At 47.9% G+C, this 22,412-nt stretch overlaps 1 protein-coding gene across 1 annotated transcript in view; it reads right to left on the minus strand.

Moving 5' to 3' along the window:
* Window positions 1–2,605: 2,605 nt before the first annotated feature.
* The window catches only part of ADRB2 (adrenoceptor beta 2), a 30,348-nt gene continuing 10,541 nt past the window's right edge, over window positions 2,606–22,412 (minus strand). Inside the window, exon 2 of the mRNA XM_027682592.1 lies at window positions 2,606–4,124. Within this exon, the coding sequence (XP_027538393.1) occupies window positions 4,090–4,124 (35 nt within the window). The 3' untranslated portion in view covers window positions 2,606–4,089. The remainder of the gene's footprint in view (window positions 4,125–22,412) is intronic.

Below are 22,412 nucleotides of genomic sequence, written 5' to 3' on the forward strand. Positions count from 1 at the left end.
CATCTGTCTTTTTTCTTTCTCCTTGGTTTCTTTGACCAGACCTCCTCCTGCTCAGCCCCACAGCACCTGCAGCCCCACACCCACTGCCTTGCTGTTGCTCAGCTCCTCCCTAGCCTGGTCCCACAGCCCATTCCCACAGCACCTGGAGATATTGCAACCCATCACCCAACAGCACCAGGAAGCTTAAAGGAAAAGCCCTGCCACCTGCTCTGGTGCATTTTGTGTTTTTAATTCCCCTGGCTATCCTGACTGCATCCAACCTCTCCTCTTTGTCAGCCCCAGCACCTCCTGAGCTGCCCTGGCATCTTTCTGTTCCCACTATCGAGGTACAGTCCCCTCCTCTGGCACCAACTGATGAATAGGGTAAAAAAAAAAGAAGAGTGGGAAGAGCAGGACTTTTCATTCTTTATTTGTCGGAACAATTTGTTCAGTGAGAAGAACAGAGCTCTTACAATGACGATGGTGCTTCAGCTGAGTTCTGCACACACAGGATCCCCACACAAGCTCTCCACGTGCACTGAGCCTGCCAAGCTCCCCCCACTCACAGGGTGTGGGGTTCCCTCCTTGCAGAGAGCTGTTGTTGAGATGGGGACTTGGCTGTGCGCTGTCTCTAACAGGGGTCACTTCCCGTGGGATCACAGAGTCGCAGAATGGTTTGGCTTGGAAGGGACCTTAAAGATCATTTCATTCCACCTCCTGCCATGGGCAGGAACGCCTTCCACTAGAACAGGTTGCTGTCCAACCTGGCCTTGAATGGGTCAGCCCATTCAAGGGAATGGGGCAGCCACAGCTTCTCTGGGCAACCTGTGCCAGGGCCTCACCACCCTCACGGGGAAGAATTTCTTCCGTACATCGGGGGAAACAAATGCTCACTGCCAACACTGATTGGCTTTTGGACACATCTCTGTGTCTGCCCCTTCCTTGCACCCCACAAGCTTCTCAATGAGGGAGAGAGAAGCACCACAGCTGCTGGGGAGACTGGGCATTGCCAGAACTCCTGGCTGCTCCAGTGGTGGGTACATATCCCTGACAAACTCAGCATGGCTGAATTAATGAACAGGCTCATCCTGTGCCGAGCCATGGGAAGAAAAGGGAGCAGCAGCGATCAGGGAGCCAGAGATGTTCTTGGAAGGGAAAGAAGAGTGCAGGTCAAGTGGCAGAACATAATGAACAGCAGGTATTTGAAGAGCATCACTAGGAATAATGGAATGAAGTTTTCAAGAGAAAATGCAGGTGGAAAACTAACAGCAGCTCCTGACTTGGAGCACAGAGCAGTCTCCCAAAGGACAGCACAATAACCCTGGTGTCAGGGCATTTAAAAATAGACCCAGCACACCACCAGTAAGTAATATATGGAACAAGCCTGAAGGGTCAGAGGCAGGTGGATTTGTAATACACCTCTTCTGTCTCCAACTCGTACAACTCTGCAAGGCAGTGATCAACAATGAGCAGGTCACTGCTTTTGGGCCATGCTGGCAAATGATCAGAGCAAGTGCATCCATTCCACTTGCTACAACCTGCTCTTGCACATCAGGGGATTTGTGAGAAAAAGAACTACATGCATGTCTCTAACCTGAAAACTAATCCCACGGATAGTGTTTCCAGTACATAATAAGTGACTAGAACCAGCCAAGAATCATATGAGAAACAGGTTTTGTTGGGAAATATTTCCAGTCAGCAGCCACACAGGTTTGGACAAAGCCTTGCTGGGGCGTCTCAGAGGGAAGGGTATGGGAGAAGCCAGGCTTTCCTGGAGCAGCTGGGAGATGCACCAAAGGATGTCAGTGTAGCCTGGTCCCTCCTGAGTGCGGGACCTGTGAGAGAGTAGCAGGGCACTGGAGAGCTGCCCTCTCCCAGAGAAATTTTTCCCCTCTGCAGTGGGACAGACAGACTTTCCATAAAATGGGATACCTGACCATGAATGGATGCTGCTGGTGTGCCAGTTTTTAGGCAAAAAAGGTAGGAACAGCCAAGGCTGAGCATGAACCACTACAGCACAGCTACAGCCCTGCCTCAAGAGGCTGCTCTCAAACTGGCTGTGTCAAATGGGTCTGTGGCGGACGTCTAGAGCAGAAAAAGCTGCCAGGTTAATACCTGGTTTAATAACCTCAGTGAACACACTGGTGGGAACTTGGGAACTTGCCTGGCTGGGGATATGTCCTCCTGTGAGTGTAGAAACTGTAAGTTTGCTTCAGGGAGTGCTGGGAGGGCACAACCTGGGTGAGCAACTCACATAGAGACATGTCCTGCACAAGCATAGATGCACGGAGGACATTTGGCTACAGGGACATTCCCAAGCTTATGCAGGCTGCAACTGTCCTACTGTCCTTCCCAACAAAGCTCTACCCAGCTCGTCCTTAGTTCTTTGCAGAGCAAAATTGCACCCTCACCCCAGGGAGACTGGGGTTTCACTGCAGCCTTTTCCTCCTGCCTTGTATGCTCCCTCTGTAGGCATGTCCACATCACAAAATCATAGAATGGACACCTTCTGCTATACCAGGTTGTTCAGAGCTCCATCCAACCTGGTCTTGAACACCTCCAGGGATGAGGCATCTCGTTCAAGGCTTATCATAGAATCACATAATGGTTTGGGTTGGAAGGGACCTTAAAGATCATCTAGTCCAACCTCTCCACCATGGGCAAGGACAGCTTCCACTAGAAGGTTGCTCCTGGGAGGTGTCCCTCTCTCCTGCCCCTCTGCCCAGTCCCCTTGCACAGACACACCTCACACCCCCTCCCTCCATCCTCTCTTGGCTGAGGGTGTTTGTGGGGAGGCGGCTCATTTAGCAGCTTCACATCAAGCAGCAAGAAAATAAATAAATAAATACAATTGCACATGAGAGAAGGAGTTTGCAGCTGGAAGCCCAAGAGAGAAGGTCTGAGATGGGGCTCCCGCACAGTTTGGTACCAGCATGTTTTGCCCAGGTCTCTGGGAGCAGCTCAGTGACCAGACATTTGCAGCTGCCCAGCTGGGCATGACAGTCCACAGCTGGGGCACCACCTGCAAGTCAAAGGTGCACATTTTCCTATGGTTTTGAGTCAGTTTTTCCTACTGTTTTCTGCCTGAGGTCTGTCACTCCCTCCACGTCTGTCTCTTTCACTGCTTAATGAGTTTTTCCCAATCCAAGAAGCAGGAGCTGAGTGTGCAGCCTGTCCATATACTCCTTCCCACAGCTGTAGGAGAGGGACAGATGCTCTGTGATGTTTTGAGGCTCAGGTGTTACAACTTGGCTCCCAAGGGTGGCTGGTCATGCTAGAATGTGACTGCTTGCAAGTGAAACGACTGCCAGGTTCCAGCCTTTCTCCTGTCTGAAGTCCAGGCATGACAGTTGCACATTTGTTGGCACAAGGAGCAAACAAAGGCCACATTGCATCTGCACTAGGCAGGATTTACCCTGTGCCAATCCTTCTGCTTGTTTGTGAGAGTCTGGGCCCCACATGATGTATATGGGCCTACAGAGAAGAAGAGGTAGACAGAGAAGACACCAGAAGGAGAAACAAGCACAGAATAAGTCAATGCAATCTTCCATACTCCTTCTCTCTTGGTCTTGGACAGATTCCTGTTTCATCTGGATCCCCAACCAGCACACAAACAGGCATCCTGCTGGTCTCCTGACCTGACCATTAGGCAGTGACCTTGCTGTGCCTCTTCCAAATCAGACACTGGAGATGACCACGTGGTCCTGGTACTCCCCTTTTGAAAGTGCTTTCCAAGGTTACTGTGCCCAGGAAACCTCTCTGCGCCTTTTATCATGATTTAGACATTCCTCTCCTTCAGTTCACAGGGCTCCTGTAGCCTCTTTCCAGAGCTGGTTCCACAAGCAGTGACTCCTGCAAAGTGCCTCTCGTAGTGCCAGTCCCCCAGTGGTGTCCTCCAAGGCTAGCAGAGCCTTTCCTGGTCCCCTGGTTATCTTTCACCAGCTTCTTCTTCAGGTGATGCACGATGGGCTATGGGTTAGGATGAAGACATTTGCCAAGGCAATCACTTCCCACAGCATCCCCAGGCTCAGGGAAGCAAGGCTGTGCTCCCACTCAATCTCTTCAGAGCCCTCATGAGCTCAGGATGGTGAGGAAGAGAGGTTGGTCCATTCAGCTCTTCACCATTCCTGGACACCCAGGGATCTCTGTGGGACAGAGAAGAAAGAAAAAAAACATTAGTTTAGCACAGAAGAGGTTGGGGTTTAAACACTTTCATGGATAAGGTAGCCACAGCTTCTCTGGGCAACCTATGCCAGGGCTTCATCACCCTCACAATAAAGATAAATAGATACATCTCTACAAACAGGTCAGCTGCCCAGGAGATGAGAACACATTTCTTTCTGCTTTTAATATCATAAGTCTACAAAAGGGAAAAAAATGGGCTTTTTCTTGATTGTGGAGATACTCAAATGACAGACTTGTCAGATGGGAAAATGGGAAATTAATTGTGAGGTAAAGAAAGGAACAAGTACAGAATATGCCTGTGTTTTTATTTTTTGAAAGTGATATTTTTTAATAAGTACATGTAAAAGATTATCATCTGTGCATGTGAGAAGAAAGCAGGTTTAAAGCCAGAATGGATCTGCACAAAGGAAAAAAACATATTTGTTCTTTGGGAACACAATGCGTCTCTCAGAAGAATTCTGGGTATCTAAAATGAAGTTGTATTTCTTGTGCAAATAGAAGATGAAGTTCCAACATGACAGAGATAATTCGCAACACTGTTAGTTGCCAGCATCTCTTTAAAAGGACTACTCACACTCCATCTGCCCTGCAAAGTATATCCTTCCTTCCTTCCTTCCATCCATCCATCCTTTTTCAAACATTCACAACCCCAGTCTGTAACCTCACCTTACTGGCAAGGATTCTACTCCGCACAAAAGGAAGAAAAGTCTTTCACCTTTTGTGTTTTCTCCTCCCAAAAACAGCCCCTATGGACTGCAATTGCCTCTGCAGGTGTAGCCTGTGCAGGGAAGTGTGGGCTGACAACTATTAAATACCAGGTTGAGGAGAAACTGATTTGCTAAATCAACTGGATTTAGATGATTTGAACATGTCAATCACTGCTGTTTAGTTTTCTACATTGGGCACTGTGGGCTATCAGAACCTAAAGGGATCACAACTCTATCACAGAAACATGGAATGTTTTAAGATCATGTCATTCCAACCCCTACTGTGGGCATGGACATCTCCCACTAGCCCAGGTTGCTCCAAGCCCTGTCCAACCTGGCCTTGAACACTTTCAGGGATGGGGCAGCCACAGCTTCTCTGGGCAGCCTGTGTCAGTGCCTCACCACCCTCACAGTAAAGAATTTCTTCCTAATATCCAATCTGACCCTACTCTCTTACAGCCTGAAGCCATTCCACCTTGTCCTGTCACTACCATTCTTTCTGAGAACTGTTACCCAGAAGTCTTTCAGCTCATGATCTATTTAGAATATTGCTGAGCTTTCCTGTGTGAAATAATACCAGCTCCACCATTCCAGAGGCAACAGCCTCAGCCCCACAGTCATGCAGTACAGGACCAAGGACCAGCAGTTTAACCAGGTTGGAAAGCTCTCCCCAAATATGAAGGGCACATGATGAAATCAAGTGTCTTTCTGCAGAGTGGTATGCTAAGCATGCTGGAGTTTTTCCAGAACAAATCTGGAAACTCAGAGTGAAACTTCTCTGCCCTTTTTCATCAGCTTGAAGCCAGAGAGCTCTTCTTCAACAATCCTACAGATGGAGCTTTTAAGCTTGCAAGAAAACCGGAACCATGCCATGAGCTCCCAGGGCAAAGCCACTTATAAAGTTCAAATGAGAAGGAAGAGGGAATACTCTAAAATAATTGCATGATTGCATTCAGGAAGTAGAGCCACAAAGCACAGCAAGATTGTGTTTCCAACTCTGCATCCCTCAGCCACTGTGGTTTAATTGCTGCCTGTCGTAATTGGAAAGAGTTTTGCTCTTTAGAGTGGTGCTGCTAAGAAACCCCATCCTTCACAGACCAGTCCCCAAGAGCCTGGTTTAGTTCTTCCCAGGAATACAAAGGAAGCCAATGCTTCTTGATATCTCATGACAAGGTTATTATAATAGTGACTGTCTGGTGTTCCAAATCCAAGGCACACACAGTTTGATAGGAGACAGAAGTCCAATGTCCTCTTCCTGTTGCCCCATTGAATGAGCTTCACATTCAGGCTCTGGTTTCCATGACAAAATCACATTTTTGTTTCACTTCTGGCAAACTCCACCACTCCCTACCAGCGAAGGCATCGGTCAAGTTGTCCACCTCTAGTGAGAACAAAATGGGTGGTAAAACTGGAGCTGTGCTCTGGTAGCTCTCACTCCATCTCCATGGGGCCACCTTCTGAGTGTGGGACAGGGAGGTCACTGTCAATGGGGTCACATTATCAGGCTGGGCTCCTGAAACCCATGTCCTGCTCTGTGGCAGCCCCGGGTTACCTGGTGGTTCACATGGACCTTGTTTCAATCTGCTGCTTTAAAGCAGCTACGCCACACATGACTGCACTTCACTGTGGGCAAACAAAGCCACTGAGAGCAAACGTGTGCTATTAAAAAGGTCACTTATGAACAATTAAGAGATTGGCCAGATGCCAACAGAAGAGGGGTGTAAATCAGCTTGTCTCTAGTGGCATTCACGGAGCAAGGCCGGTGGACTTTGAGGTGACAACTGGGCTCTCTAACTTCTATAGAGTAGCCAACAGAAATCCAGGCACCCTTTGCCAAAGTCTCTTTAAGCAGCAAGGTTGTTTGGGAAGCCCTACAGCTTCAAGAAGAAATATCTAGTTCGTGTCTCCTTCTGCTTAAACCCACAGTCTGAAGGGTGAAGCCACTGCAGAGAGAGGGACCAGCATCTCTTTTATAGACTCTCACTTCTAACCATTAGAAACAAAGTAGGAAAATCTAGAAAACAAGTGAGTAAGGATTAACACCCTGAATGCTGCCAGCACAGGGTGCCTAGAACTCTTTGTGTCCTCTTGGAGGAGAAAAGTGCAGCCAGCATTCCCACCCTTACAGACCAGCTCTTGGCACCAGTTGCAAGGGCAGTTCCTCCACACACATGCCCCTCTGCCTTCAGCTAGAACCAGCAGTTCCTCCATGAACTTCTGCCTGGTTTTCATCAAGATATGAGGGTACTGCTACCTTACTCTCCATCATCACAGCACATGCCAAATGGCTGGATTCATCCCTGTATGACACTCCTGGAATAGTGTCAGACAGTGGGACTAACCACTTTACACAGGAGCATTGTTTTATCCTTTCTTTTCATTAATGACCTGCTACATGGAGCTCTTTGAGGCCCAAACTGTGGTGAAGTTACGACTTATTTTCATCAATTTAATGCCAGAAAAATCCATGGAACTGATCTCTGTTGTCATCACTGTATCCCAGAGCAAATCCTGGCCTGCTGTTCAGTAACACAGTGCTAGAACATGCTGAGCCCAAGTTCTTTTGCTCTTGTCCTGGTATAAATCAGCAACATTCTGAAGTCAAGGAGTCTAACTCTCCTTTACATTGCCATCAGCTGACGTCAGCGGAGCAATTTCAGATTTATGCTCGTGTCATTGAGAAAGGATTTAGACCTAACTAATTTATGCTACAGTAAAACTGATGTGCAGGGGGAACAGGGTTTGCAGCACACAGCCCTGTCCAGGCACTGATGGAAGACAGGGCCAGCTACCCAAATAGCGGCATAATCTGAAGAATCCTTATTTATGGTCTCCGAATGTGTGCACGCACGTAGGAAAGAGGTTTGGAAGATGGCAATTAAAATAAACAGCAGATCACTTCTCCTAAACATCTGCCTTGTAAAAGCAGAAAATCAGATGTTGCCGTGGAATGCAGGCTGTTTGCTGCTCCAAGTGACACGAAGAGAGCACGGCTCGCTTGACCTCTTCCAACATTTCCTCTGCCTTGAGATCTGAATTCCTCAGGGTTCACAAGTGAAAGCATAATATTCAAAACAGAAGTTGGCTGAAGAAACCTTGCAGCCTCTGTTCTTGACCTGTGCCTGTTCACCTGTGGGAATCTCAGATTTGCTCACCAGGGAAGCACAATGAGACGGATGGACCACCCGCATCCCACAGGGTCAGGCCACATGCTTCCATCTTGTTAACTACTTACCCAGCAGGATATCCCTAATTTACGTTCCCTTCTTTTGTTTCATTACAGCCTTAGAAGAGGTGGAAGCCTGATGATGAAATCATTTTTGGTCATTACTCACAAGATGTCCCAGGCTCCAGGACAGCCACTCTGAAGGGTGAAGATCCGATGAGAAAATAAAAATGACCTTTTCAGTCAATGGGAATGGACTAGTGCCCACATAGTCACAGTGGGAGTTTGAAATGCCTCCCATGGGGCATTTCCCAAGGGGTCAAGGAAGGGATGAAGAGGGAATAAATTCCCACCCTGGCCCTAGGCTGTAGATTAGCAGTAGATTGTCTTAGTGCTTTGCTAAGTGGTTTTGCAAATGAGGAACTTGAGTGATAGGAGAAGGGAGAGTGAACTCAAAGTGAAAGACAGTAGATTTAGATTGGATATTAGGAAGAAATTCTCCCCTATGAGGGTGGTGAGCCCCTGGCACAGGTTGCCCAGAGAAGCTGTGGCTGCCCCATCCCTGGAAGTGTTCAAGACCAGGTTGGGTGGGGCTTGGAGCAACTTGGTCTAGTGGAAGGTGTCCCTGCCTACAGGAGGGGGTTGGAAATAGATGATCTTTAAGGTCTGTTCCAACCCAAACCATTCTGTTATTCTGTGATTCCCTAAATCTTAGATTTGTTTCACTCCATTTGAAACATGTACACTGTGGAAATCTCCATGAGAGATGGATTTCCAGAGCAATGGAGCCCAGTCCTCAGACCAATGTAGGTGCCTGCAAGGCAGCTGAGCAGCTCTTCCCTAAGCATCCATCAGATCCTGGGTGGAGTGAGGCAGAGGAAGATGGAATTTCACTCTGTAGTCCTCCAGTACTCTAGAAAACAGAACAGTCTGTCAGCTTTGCAATGCACAGTCTCTGCATCTAAACAGGTCTCACAACCTAGTCAAGACTAGCACAGATTGTCTACAGAATCTCCCCTCTTTCCTTTCCTGTGTCTTTAATCTCTCCTTGGAAACTCTTGCTATTTTATCATGTTTCAACAACCTGTCATCTGCCATTTGCCAACAATTCCTCCTATAACCTTTAAACAGCATATGTTAAAAGTGCAGGGTGTGAAAAGAATCCTAGGGCACAGCAACAGGAAATGAAGCATCAGTTGCTTCTTCACAGATCAAGGTAAAAGAAGAACCTGTTAATGCATGATAAGAAGCCAAAGTGTAACATAACGGCAGAAGGAACCCCAGAGGGTACCAATCCCAGACTTAGGCTTATTTATGATCACATTTACTTAGGAGAGGAAAAAATTCCATCTCATCCTTTTCAGTTTGCTGGAACCCAAACCTGTGTTTTAGAGCATCTCTGTACTTGTCTCTCTGATGTGATGTTCCAAGTGACACATGGTGTTGTTCTATTACAGGGCTCTGACACAGCATCTTTCATACACAGAGTTCATCCATGATTCCTAGATCACAGCCTCAGGAATGCTTGGAAGTGCCTCTGGACAGTTTATAACCTATCCATCAGCTCAGGGGTAGCATTTCTTCCCTGCCATTCTCCCCTGCACCAGTTTGTCCTCCTTCCCCATGAGCTCTCCTATGGGATGCGGATCCAGCAGTCAGTGCCACAAAGCCAAACTTGGACACAACTTTCCAGTTAGTGTCAGTTCTTAGCACCTGTCCAGCTCGCTCCCCACCACGCAAGCACTAAATTAACTCAACATCTCCACTTGTTGGATGTGGTATCAAACCCATCTGAAGACCCAAGTTCTCTGTGTCCTTTATGACCACTCGAAGAACACAGATCTCCCAAGTCTAGGGTATTCCTCAGCTCTGCCAGGCTCTTGGTGAAGATCACTGGCTCCTACATTGGTGCAGATGTCAGTTCCATTGCTGAATCCCAAACCTGGCTCTTCACTACTTTGCTAAGAAATAATGTCCTCATCAAATTCTAGGTTTGAAGGACTACTTTTTTTTTTCCTGGCAGAGGCTCACCAAAGTAACTCTGGAAAGCAGCCAGAATGCGAACAGCTGCAAAGCAACAGGCTATGTTATCCTATTTCTCTTGCCCCAGCTTTTCTGAGGGGATTGTTTGTTTATTTTGTTGAATTTTGGGGAATTGGGAAGGACATTGTTTGCTTTGGGGTTTTTTCAATCATTGAACAGATTGAACGTTGTTCCCAACAGAGCAACAGCTCTCTTTGAAACTATTAAAACTGTAAAATCCTACAATTTCCAGCAGGAGCTCTTGATTGTTGGAGTATTGGGAGACTTGTGAAATGCTTTCCTGGGTTTTTTTTTGGCAAATAGTGATTTTCCTCACTGTGTTTTCCTGTCAATAGTGCAATGCATTAGGTCATGTGCTGCTATTACACACTTAACTCTTTGGAGTTGATAGAATTCGCTCAAATGTAGCTACTGTGAGTATCAGGGTGAGTGGGAGGACTGTAGGAAGGGAAGATACTTTCTGAAGCCTTAATGGAAGACAGTTACTTTGAAGCAAATTTAAGGGCCACTATGACAGAGATTATGCCCAGGTGCCTTCCCTGCCCTGCTTTTAGATGCAAATCTTCATATGAAAATAGCAAACAATGGTCCTTTGGATGAGAAAGGGCCAGGGATCTGACAGAATTGAAATATCAGCAGGTGCCTGTGAATGCCTGGAAGGGATTCACACTAAAAGGCTCCCATATTTCAAAAAAGAAATATTTGTGGACATTTGGCTTCAAGCAATGAAAATGCTTCCCCAGATTTAGCATCATCACATGTGGAATTCAGGTCTGAACTCTGATTTCCTACAGTTGTTCCAAGGATTTCTTGGAAAACTTGTAAATTGATTTTGGGTGGTCTGTTTAATTGTTTTATGCAAAATAACTTGGAGTCAGGGGAAAATGCTAAATGAATTTTTATTTTAGAAAGTCCAATAATTTTAGAAAGTCCCCAATAATGGGACAGCTGTCTGGTAACACAGTGAGAGCTCAGCCAGGGCTTTGTTTCCTACCACGAAAAGCAGGGATATCCTGTGGCATGGGGAGATGCCTACATGAGAGGATCCCTCTCAGCTCAGTTGAGGAACTCCATGAGTTGGCAGCAGCCACCACAATGCTCCAGTGAAAAATTGTTCTTAAAGGTCTGATTTGAAAGACCAAACACAGAAAATTAGGAGTAAAGCTGTCAAGGCTTAACAGAAGCCATCATGAAGCCATCACAGAGCCCCTCAAAGCTTTATGTCCCATCACAGGGTCCCTCAAGGCTATGTCCATGCTCTACTGATGCAAGGATCCCACAGGTAACAAGCAAAAGCAAATCTACTCCTTTTCCCTGAAAATGCCTTCCTTTTTACTGAATAAAGTGGGAAGAATGAGCTTTTCTCATGCCCAGCATATCACTGCTAGTAAAGAGGGACTGAGCCAGAGTCAGAGATCCAACACAAAACCAGTGAGCCAGCTGGAGATAAGGGAATGGGGAAGAAATCTGGAGAATACAGATCTCTGCTTCCAATTCACTGGTGTGCATCCAAACCAGCTGTCCCGTGGCTGACCAGAGCACAGAATCTCTCTTTTTAGAGGAATGCGGTGCATTTCCTACATTCATACACCCATAACTGGCAGTCACAGCTCCCCACACTGTTCTAACCTAAATTCTGCCTACTGAACTGAGCACTTCCAGCATGGCTGTCACCTTGAACAAGGGACAGGGACACAGGTGGAATTCAGACCAGGAGAAACCAGGCACTGTCATCCCTCCCTTTGGAAACAGAGACTTAACATCCCTGTTTGTGCTTTGCTGTGAGCTTTTGTGATGCTGTTGTGGTTCCCTTGAGACTCTTCCTTGGAGGAACAGGCAGCAAGAGTGCAGAGAACGCCCTCACTCCATCTCTCACATGCAGCTCTGTGGCTGCCTCTCCTCACAGGCAACGTTCCCATGCAAGGCTCCAGTGAGGATGATCTCTGATCCCGAGGGCACCAGTGCAACTGTACTGGATGTGGGAAATGGCTTGTGACTGAGTCCCTTATCCTCAGGCAGCCTAAGAACCCCACACAGAGCCCAGGGAGGCTGAACAAGCTGCTTCCACCACAGTCACTAATTGCTGTGCCCTGCTAAGCCTGCTCCACACACCCAGAGCTGGTGGCTGCTGGGTTTTCCTTTCCTACTGGAAAGGAACAGAGCCTCTCCAGGGAAGGACACGGGTGGTTTGTGTCCATCCACCTCAGACACTTCTGCTGCCCAGCCCCTCTCTGCACTGCTCTCCTCCTTCCTCTGTTACAGCCAGAGTGTGACGTGCAGCAGCGCTGGCCCCACGTGGTGCCAGAAAGGATCTGAAGCGAGGCCAGACAGAGGAAATGGCTCCTGTGACCCTCCCTAAGAAGGAAGGAGGTTCTCCTGCCTGCAGCCCCACCACTGTGGTGTGTGGCTGGTGGCTGGTGTTGGAGCGTGGTCCCACTGTGGCTCGGAGGGAGGAGGAAGGAAAGGCATTGACCTGTTTACATCAGCACAAAAGCATTTCCCTCGTTTTCAAAATGGTGCATTTCATCTGTTGATCTCAAAGCAGTTGGGCAAGAAGCATTGTCTCTCCCACCCAGCAGATAAGGGGTTAGGATCTGATCCAGGGCAATTAGCCAGCCAGCACCACTAGTGACATAAATCTGATTTCCAAATCTCCAGTCCTCAGCCAACTCTGCACAGCTCTGACATCTCCTGATGAACGTGTGAGCTAACAATGGGGCTAAGTTTATGACCAACGAGTCTAATGAGGTAATGTGAATACTAATTTAGACTCAGAGACATCTCAGATGCCATTTTACTCACAAAAAAAAAAAATCTTTATTCTAATAAATTCCTTTCTTACCGTTAGAAGAACTTACTCCCCAAAACTGTGCATTATCCACCTGCTTGACTTCTTGGGATGCGGAAAAGAGGACAAGGGACAGGGCAGCAGCTGCCCATGAGGGGTGACTATGGGAGAAATTCAGTTCTTGTGATTTCCAGTCAGTCCATTGCAGTTTCATATTTGACAGGACAATCCAGGCCATGGGACAGCTCAAAAGCAGCTGTTCCCAAATGTAACTTTAGTAATGTTTTTTAAACATCACAGCTTGGGAAGGAAGGAGGAAATCACCAGTTTCTGTTCCACTACCATCCTGCTGCTGCAGAGGTCTGCACCCAGAGAGGTGAAAGATCTCAGGGGCTGCCCTGGACAGACTGGTTTGTTCAGGGCCTCAGGTGCCTTTCAGCCAGACTGCAGCAGGTGCTTGGGGTGAAAGGAAAGTTGCTTTGGTGAACGGGAATCGAAGGAGAAGAGAAACTGGTGAAATGTTAATGCTCGAGCAGGGTAGGAAGCGCTCTCTCTTGTCAGGAGGGGTTAAGGCTCGTAAAGGTCAGGGTTTCTTTTTCAGAGCCTTAAATTCTGACAATGTTTGACCTGTTAAGGTATTGCTGCTGCCACTGAAAGTAAGAGATACACTGGTGCCCTTTGGAATAGTTGAGGGAAGCTCGAAAACTTGTCACTGCCACAAATGTTAATGGCTCAGAAGGGAGCAGGCAAAGAACAAGGGAAGCAAAGGAATAAGAGAGAAATAAGGAAAGCCACAGGATTTTGAAGTTTTCTTAAGACAGACTTTGGGAGCCCATACAGTTTGCTAACACTTGGGGAAAGGCAGTTGCTTAAGTGATTCAGCACAAAGGAACCATCTGGAGACTGCGAGTCCTTCCCCGCTGGTGGCAGCAGCAACTCTGACTAGTTACAGAAATAACACAAAAGGAGTATAAACAGCATGGCCAGCCCCGTGACAGCCCTTTCTCCACAACCAGGCTGCACAGTGACTGTCCTGCAGGACACACATGGCTCTGGGGAGGTGGGTGTGGCATTAACCCTTTCTTAGCTGGCATCCTGGCAGGGGGGTTGGGATTAGATGATTTTTAAGGTTCATTCCAACCTCTTAACATTCTGTGATTCTGTGAACACCCCTGCAGACAATCCTAACCTGTATATAGCATCACAAAAAGCAGCTCCCCTCTTTTATAGGGGTTCTCAGCAGAAGTTTCTCACCTTTGCTTTCTAAGACTAAAAAGAGCCTGGAGAATCCTGAGCTGCAATGCCAGTGGCCTCCTCTCAAACAGCCAGAGTGCAATGAGGCATAAGAAAAGGTTGTGAATGTGGCAGAGCCGTGCAGGGCTGCAGGGCACAGCACTGAGGTCAGACCTGAGGTGATGTGTCCCCACATGATGCTGTCTCCCATCTAAGGACAAGAGGAAAATCTTTTGAAGACTGAGCAACGTATTTTGCCCCTCAGATATTCTCTACCCACATGCATGTGGAGTGTCTATCAGCACTTCTTCCCACCCCCTCCTCACAGTACTTCATTTATTAAAAATGAACCTGTTTTTCACCTCACACAGAAATAACCTAATAGCAAACACATTCATTTCACACTGTGTATGCTGGAGTCACACAAACAACCTGAAGGAGAGTCTAAGTGGCAATTACCCGCACTCATGGTTATATCCATGTATGTTTGGAGGACACTGTTCTTGAGGAGTCCTATGGATCCATCATCCCATTAAATCAGTGACAACTATATTAGCAATGCATAATTGCAAGGGGCAGGGAGAGAGACAGAGCCTTAGCTGTCCTTGTGCAACACATCACTAACAGTTTCAAAAGCAGCTCAGGAGCTTAAGTCTCATTTCCAAAATTGCCTTGGGTAATCGTTCGCTCAGGAGTAGCTGCTACTTGATGAGAGTAAGTCCAATTCTTTTTCCCTCATCCTGCTCACCCACATCAAAGGGTGAGGCACAGTGGTTTGTGCCAAAGATGATAAATACTCCCAGGGTTTACAGGGCCAAACCTGTGTGGAAAACAGTCAGCCTTGCCATGGCCGAGTTCACACTACGCTTTGGTTCCCTTCATCAAAGCGACGTGAAGCCGCCAGAGCAGGGGCTGGCACGCAGCGATGCTGATGGTATCACTGGCAGACACAACACAGCCCTGCAGCAGGCACAGCATGAAGGTAGGGCCAGAAATCCATGGGCGGAGCAGGCATCACACCTGGGTAAACACAACCCATTTTCCCAGAGCCCAGCTTCGAGCTGGTTGCTGCACCACGGGCAGCTCAGCCCTCAGGGGCTTTTCTGCTTCACTCTCTGGCAAGCACCTCCTTCAGTGAGTGAGCAAATGGTTGGCATCTGCCATGGAGGTATAAAAAGATTTCCCTGCGGGGTGGAGCTCAACGTGTTGATGATCTCATGGTTTCAGTCACGGTGACCTGCTGTACTTGATGGATGCATCCCCCTTCCTCCAGTGCCCCTGCCCTTGCCCTCCGTCAGCAGCAGCTACTTCTACAGCTAAGGAGGCTGGAATCACCTTACCCACCCTTTCCAGGGCAAATCTCAGTTGCACACAGCACAACAGCAAACCCTGTCCTCCTGACCCACTCGGGGCTCAAAGTGAGACAACCCTTGCAGAAGAAAAAGCCCAGGAACTTGCAGAAATGGCAGAGGTAGAATGTTAAAGGGACACAAGGTTCTAATTTCAGTCACTTATTTACTGTAATTTCCCTCCTGTTTAGGAAGATCCAAATCTTACCTAACAGCATCCTGACCCCGCTGGGAAGCCCAGCTGTAACCTTAAACCCTATTTAAAAATAGGTGGTCCTAAGACTTCTGCAGGAATGAGAGCCCTGGTATTCATGAGGGGTTCAAGTAACTCGTCTGCAACCCTCTGATGGTTTGATATGGAAGGCTTTCAGGTGTATTATATTTTAAATCAGTTGCATTGTTAAGACAGCACTGAAATCTGAAGGACTTCAACTTCTTATAGAGAGTGACCAGCAGCTATGGGACATTGTCTGATTCCTCCACATTTGGCCCTGTCATACAAGGGCTCACTACAATGACAGGAGGACAGAGTAGGGCTCAGGATCACAGAAGATTCCAGCTGCCAGCTAAAATGGCCAATAAAGAACCTCTAATGTGCAATTAAAGAGTGCTTTCTGTGACACAGAAATCCATCCAGAGGGGTGTGGAAATTATAACTGAACCTCTCATAAATTACTGGAAGTCAAACGTTAACGATTTCCATGTAAGGAAGATGAAAGGCGGAGTGGGTGGAATGCCTACATATATTCAGCTCCATTATTCTCGCCTCAAAAACCAGTCCAGCAGCCCTTTAATCACTCAGCAGCTCATCTCTAAGTTGTCTCTATTATTAACAACAAAGTGCTTGTTATTTCCATGGCCATCCTTTGAAGAAGCCAGAGATGGGGGTAAGGACGCCTGTGGTGAGAAACGCGGCACGGCACAGACACAGGATGAGCAGTGCGGGCAAGGCCGCGGCGTGCCAGCTCAGGAGGAATGATCAGAGCAGAGCAGCTGTGAGCCAAGGGGCAAAACAGGGATGAAGGAGATGGTGAGACTTTTCTATCCAGGGAAAGGGTGGGCGCCTCGTAATTCTGCAAATGGCAAACACAGCCTGAAAAACTTTCTGGCAACTTCTGAGCAGGATATACCCATCCCTACGTTTGCACTGCAGCAGAGAAATCTTTCAGAAGTGCACATGACCTAACAGGTCTAGTTTCTCTTAGTAATTTTAACAAAGAGTAATTGGAACTCCTGGCTGAAACCACAGGGGATTTCCTCGTGCAAAGCCACAGCGTGGACTTGGCTCTGCTGTTGCTATAATTAGCACGCGTACATAAAAGTACCATTATCATCCTGCGACTTCTCTGGCCTGATTTGCACTGATATTCATGATGAAATTGCCTCCTTAGCCTGGCTTCTCCTCCATCAAGAAATGAGGTATCTGTGGATGAATCATACAAGATGGGAAGGGGAAGGAAGAAAGTTCTTCAAACTCAACCTTTTTTACCGACAGCTGAAGGAAAGGAAATTAACGGGTACTTAGGTTAATGAAAATGGGAAGCTTGCAGGGATGCAGTCACTTTTAGAACAGTCAGGATTACTCAAGGCTAACAAATATAACATAAAATGGCTTTTTACTACTAGGTAAGGTTGTCCTTTTGGTGCAAAGGGTTGCATCTTATCCTTCAGCGATCTAGCCCTGGTGTCTCATCTCCTCTGTGGTGAGGCTGAATGACAGTTGTCTTACAGCCATCCTCACAGCTCTGGCAAAGTAATAAAAGGGTTTCATCGTTAGGTGAATCTGCATCAGGCTGAGTTCAGATTCCTGCTGCAGAAGCCAAGAAAGGACAATATCTGGTAGTTGTGAAGCATCTTCTCTCCAAATTCCTGGGCACAGTGAGCAGGGACACTGCCCTTCCAGGCACCATGTGCCTGGCAGGCTCCATGTCACAGGCGGCACCGAGATGTGAGATGAGTCACCTCAGTGGAGCGCAGACTCAGCGCACTTCATTTCTAATCTGGGCCCTGCATCGTAGATGTTTGTGACTGCAGAACAGGGTGATATCTTCACACTGTATTTCTTTCTTCCTGCAACTCAACAAGCACCTCATAATAAAGCCTTTGTGCTTCAGAGAGGATTGAGGTCTCCAGGAATTAGGTACAAAGCCTGAATGAACATTTCAGGCTGTACAAAGTCCCATGTGTTTCTGTAACAACAGTCTCTACCCAGTGACTACAGACCCAGGCTGCTGCTTTTCAGGGATGGCTACGAACACTGGCGACTAGGGGTATCTCCATGTTACTGCAAGGGCACCTTTCACAGCAAGACAACTCCTGTCTAGATTTGGACCATGGATAGTTTTACATCCCTAACACAGCCAGGGTCCTGCCCAGGTCCCCATCCTGTGGGCTCCCACCTCCCTGCTTTTCTTGGAGCACAGTGCAGCTGCAGGTCACTCTGCACATCCTCTGAGGCTGCTCAGGGTAAAACCACCTCAGCAAAGCAGCGCTAACACCACACACATACCAGGCACTCATATTCCCACAGGCACTGGAAATAGCACGGCCACAGCCCCGCAGCCCCGTTCACCACAGGGACAAGTGTGCACGATGGACAGACCAGGAGCGGTGAGCTGCGCTGACTTGTCCCTTCCAAACAAACCACGGCTGCTGGCTGGCGTGGCCCACATTGTGGAGACACCCCAAGATTATAAACAAAGAGCAAACTAAGAGCAGCAAAAACTTCTGGGAGCAATGCTGATGCCAAAGCCCAAACAGCATCCCTGGTGTCACCAAGTACCCAACCTCTTCCCATGGCTCTTCTCCAGGGAAAACCCCATCTTCCCTTCCACTTTTCTAGTTGGCAAAGTGGTGATTAGTTGGACTTGATGATCTCAGAGGTCTTTTCCAACCTAAATGATTCTTTGATTCAGTGATTCCCCACTCACACCTGCTTATCACCAAGGTCATCTCCTCTCCAGGGGGACGGCTGTCCTGATTTGTCTCCATACCTGTCAGACACTCACTGCAAAGGCATTCATGCCTCAAGAATGACAGGAACGTCCGCTCCACACCCTCCAAGTTGTGCCTTGGCAGGCAGCAGAGCAGCCTCTGAGAAGGAAGAGAGCTTGCTGCTTATTCCAGAAGCAGTCATCCTCTACACAAAGGGAAGGAACCTGGGGGGGCTCAGAGGAAACCATGAATTATTGCTTTATATAATCTTGTCCTGTGCCAAGGATTGGGAGGGGATTTTCCAAACGCATTGGCTTCTGCAAGGAAGAGGAGGAAGAAGATGCTCCAGAAGAGAATCAGGTTGTATGACTCAAATACCCCCGCTCCAGAAGGAGCTAAGGGAAAGAAAGGTGGTATATTAAGGTAGACGGGACATTTTTGAAAATGTATACGAGGCTTTTTTCATCTGTGTTCCACCACTGGTTTTCTCTGGGCACCTCTATCTACATGTGAAGGCTCCTAATAGAAAACACATTTAAAAATGCCTTTTTAAGCCACCTCCTAACTCTTTCAGCTCTCATGGGTGTCAGAAGTTAGGAACACCAGCTAATGCCAGCCAGAGAACAAGCAGGCACTATGCAAGCATGTCTGTCCCAGTTTCCATATCTTGACATTGCTCTCCCCAGCTGTGGCTTTTATTCAAGAAACAATGAATTTGGCAAAGGCTCTGCTTGGCCATTTGATCTGTGGCACTTTGGGGGAGACTCACAAGCACTGCGTCCCATTCATAGGAGCTCTGTCTTTAACAAATGTCACATTTGTTCCCCTGACTCCACTGGATTCTGCTGGGAAACTCTAATTGCCCTGTGTGCCGGGGTGGCACAGCCCTCCCCAGCCCCCCAGCCTGCCCAGTGAAACCCTTCTTCCCTCCATCACTCCCCAGCCAAGGTGCTTTGCTGGCAACTGCCCCAACCCCGCTCCGGTTTCAGTTAAAATAAGAGTGAGGTCCCAAATTTATCTGCAGCTATTTGTCTTATACAGTCATCTCCCTCTTTCTCCATCACACACCCCCATACCAGTGCTTTAGCAGGGTTGGATGACCCAAGGTCAGCTTTAGGCCACCTCATTACTGTCATTGCATTTACACTGACTGGAAGGGGAGACAGGAAAGAGAAATTTTGGAATCAAGGCTGTAATATCAGTACAGAGAAGGGATATCTCCATCCAAAACTAAGGCACAGGACGGTCTGATCCTGTGGGTGATGTTGGAGTGAACAGCTCAGCAGCAGGGACATCCCAGAATGTTTTCATTTGGTTGGAGTTGCTTTTTCCCTGCTTTTCCCAAAACTGGAACCCTACTGCAGGAGGTCACATGGCACAAGGCAGAGGAGACCGTCATTAAAAATAAGACAACATTCACCTTCCTTGTTCTCAGAGTGTAAATTAGGCTGGCCACTTGTCTTGGACAGCCTTCTTGACACTGGGAACAAACTGTGCCTGCATTGCCTCTCTAATGGCCATCCCTGCTCACCCACGGGTCCCCAGCAATTCTGTCTCACCAAGAGACTGTCCTACCCACTCTCCCTGTGTCCTGCCACATTCTCCTGCCACATCTGCTACATTAATCTCACACTGCCTGAGAGCAGACAAGGGAACTACTAATGTAGGAGGGAAGAGACACCACTGGGGCTGCCTGCACTGAAATGCAGATCCTACTTTCATGGCATTTTCCAGCCCATTTGTACCTTCTCCCTCCTTTTCCATGGGATCCAGCCTCTCGCTATCCAACTTGAGTTTCCTGCTGATGCTTGACTCATTGTCCCTCTCAGGACCAATTTTTCATCTCCAATCATTTCATCTTTTTACACTCTTCTTGGGCATATAGCCTCTCTTATTTGGTTGCCTCCATCTATCCCTTCAACCATTTTCTTAGAGTCCTTCTCTTTCCATCACTGGTGTTTGCTGTATTTATGACTTTAATGGCAGAGCTGATAGGAGCCTCCTTAGATACAGGCCATCAGTAAGCTGCAGTTGTTTAAACCTATGCTAAAAGAGTTGGCCCTGTCCAGTTTTATCATAATATTTTCCCTCATGAGTTTTGAGTGTTAAAGAGGATTCTTAGGCAGAGAAAGAAAACATCCGTGAATTCACTTTGACTTTGCTACAAGCCTTTGGCTTTGCAAATCATATCAGAAAGGAAAATCCCCAAAGCTGTGTCCTGTGACTGTAGCAATTTGAAATCCTACCCTGCAGCCAGATAAGTGAGTCCAAGCGTGATTTTCAGCAGTGGTTTGCCCCTGGAATGGAGGGTTGGGGCCAGCCCAGCCTGAGGCCAAGCCTGAGCAAATGCAATGCCAGCCCCCCATCCTGGGTCTCTCTAAGGTGCAGGGGGGCTTTGCAGACTGGTAGGGATCACTCATCATGCCCCAGGCCACCAATTCTGCAGCGTCTCATGCTTCATTTCAAACCAACAATCCTTTCCCTTCTCCCCAGTTCATTTCTGTCTCTCCTGGCCAACATCCAGAACTCATACCTAGAAACCGCAACTTCACCCCCAGGCCCCTCCTGCTGCCACTGGCTCTGCCTTGGGGGCTCATCACACACAGCTCTGCACCCTGACCTTTCCTTTCTGGGAATAGCATGCACTGCTCGCATCCCATCACTTCCAAGGAAGGGGCAGCCCAGCAGGAGTACCCTGCCCCTCTCCCTGCCTCCTCCTGCCTCTGCCAGCCCAACGTGGCAGCAGCCAATGTGTCATCACCTCCGGCACCAGGGAGAGATGCCGGCAACTGTCCCTTACAGTCTGATAGCAAATGTCAGAGGGAGGGGCTGGGACTGCAGGAGAACAGCCTGTACATCACTCTGCTGCCGGGCATGGGAGGTGTTCATTCAAGGCTGGATGACTCTCCTGGAGCAGTTTACAAGCTATAAATAAGTACTCCGAGGATCCCCTTTTAAGAAGGGTCTTTCTCTGCAGCAGGGAGCCTCGGAGGGACAGGGAACCACATAGTCAGCTTTAAATGAACTGTACAAAACATGCTATGCAGTTACTGAGGAATGGCCTTCTTGTTCTGAGTCACAAAATATCTTTCTGTGGTTCTGCTCTCTCTTTATCCTCCCACAGGTCTCACCTCTACAGCTCCCCTTTGCCTCAGCTGCTGTGCCAAAATGATTTTGTCTACAAAGCTGCTGGTACATCCCTTCTGTGGGTTTGATTCCCGTGTGGGCCATTCCCTTAAGAGTTGGACTTGATGATTCTTGTGGGTCTCTTCCAACTTAGAATATTCTGTCATTCTGATTCTGACTCAACTTCACACCCAGTAGCTCTGCACTAGAGCTGTTCACCCTGACTCTTGTAAAGAAGGTCCTGTGCTCAGCCAGACTCGTGTCAAGGCAGAGTATCACAGTAGCATTTGGGTTACAGGGAGGTCTCACCATCAGTCAAGGCTGATACAGATGTATCAGCATCATTCTCTTGCTGCCCACAGTTATAATTACACTTCCTCTCAGAAACCACAAGCAGCAACAGCATCTTATTCTCATGAGATACAGACCTGAGCTGTGACCCTAACAAAGGACTGGAAAGAAATGGTGACAGCCCACACCTGATCCCACCCATTCCCAAGCAGGACTGCCAGGTGAGGTCAATGGAGATTGAGAAAACATCTGAACAGTGAGAACAGACTCCCCAGCGAACAGGTACCAACCCAGCTCCCCCACCCTGCTCCCCTGAACAGAGATATTTTGGGGCTCCCACAGTCTTTACCATGTGCAGACACACTTCCTTTCTCTACCAAGAGTGTATCGGAAAATCAGCGTATCTACCACTGAGCCGCTTGCTTTTGGGGACAGGCAGCAAGAAACTTATCTAGGGCTCTAGTTTCTCTCAGGAGAAACTGCCCTGCATTTCCAGCCATGAGTCCAATACAGCAGAATAGGACTTTCAGTCTTTGGAGCAGGGACCCTGTAACCCCAGGGGTATTTTGCACTGCTTTTGAAGTCATCTTCAAGGCTGCCTCACCAATTTG

The sequence above is a fragment of the Neopelma chrysocephalum genome, unplaced genomic scaffold (assembly GCF_003984885.1).
Source record: "Neopelma chrysocephalum unplaced genomic scaffold, ASM398488v2 Primary Assembly neopelma1_63, whole genome shotgun sequence".
NCBI lineage: Eukaryota > Metazoa > Chordata > Aves > Passeriformes > Pipridae > Neopelma > Neopelma chrysocephalum.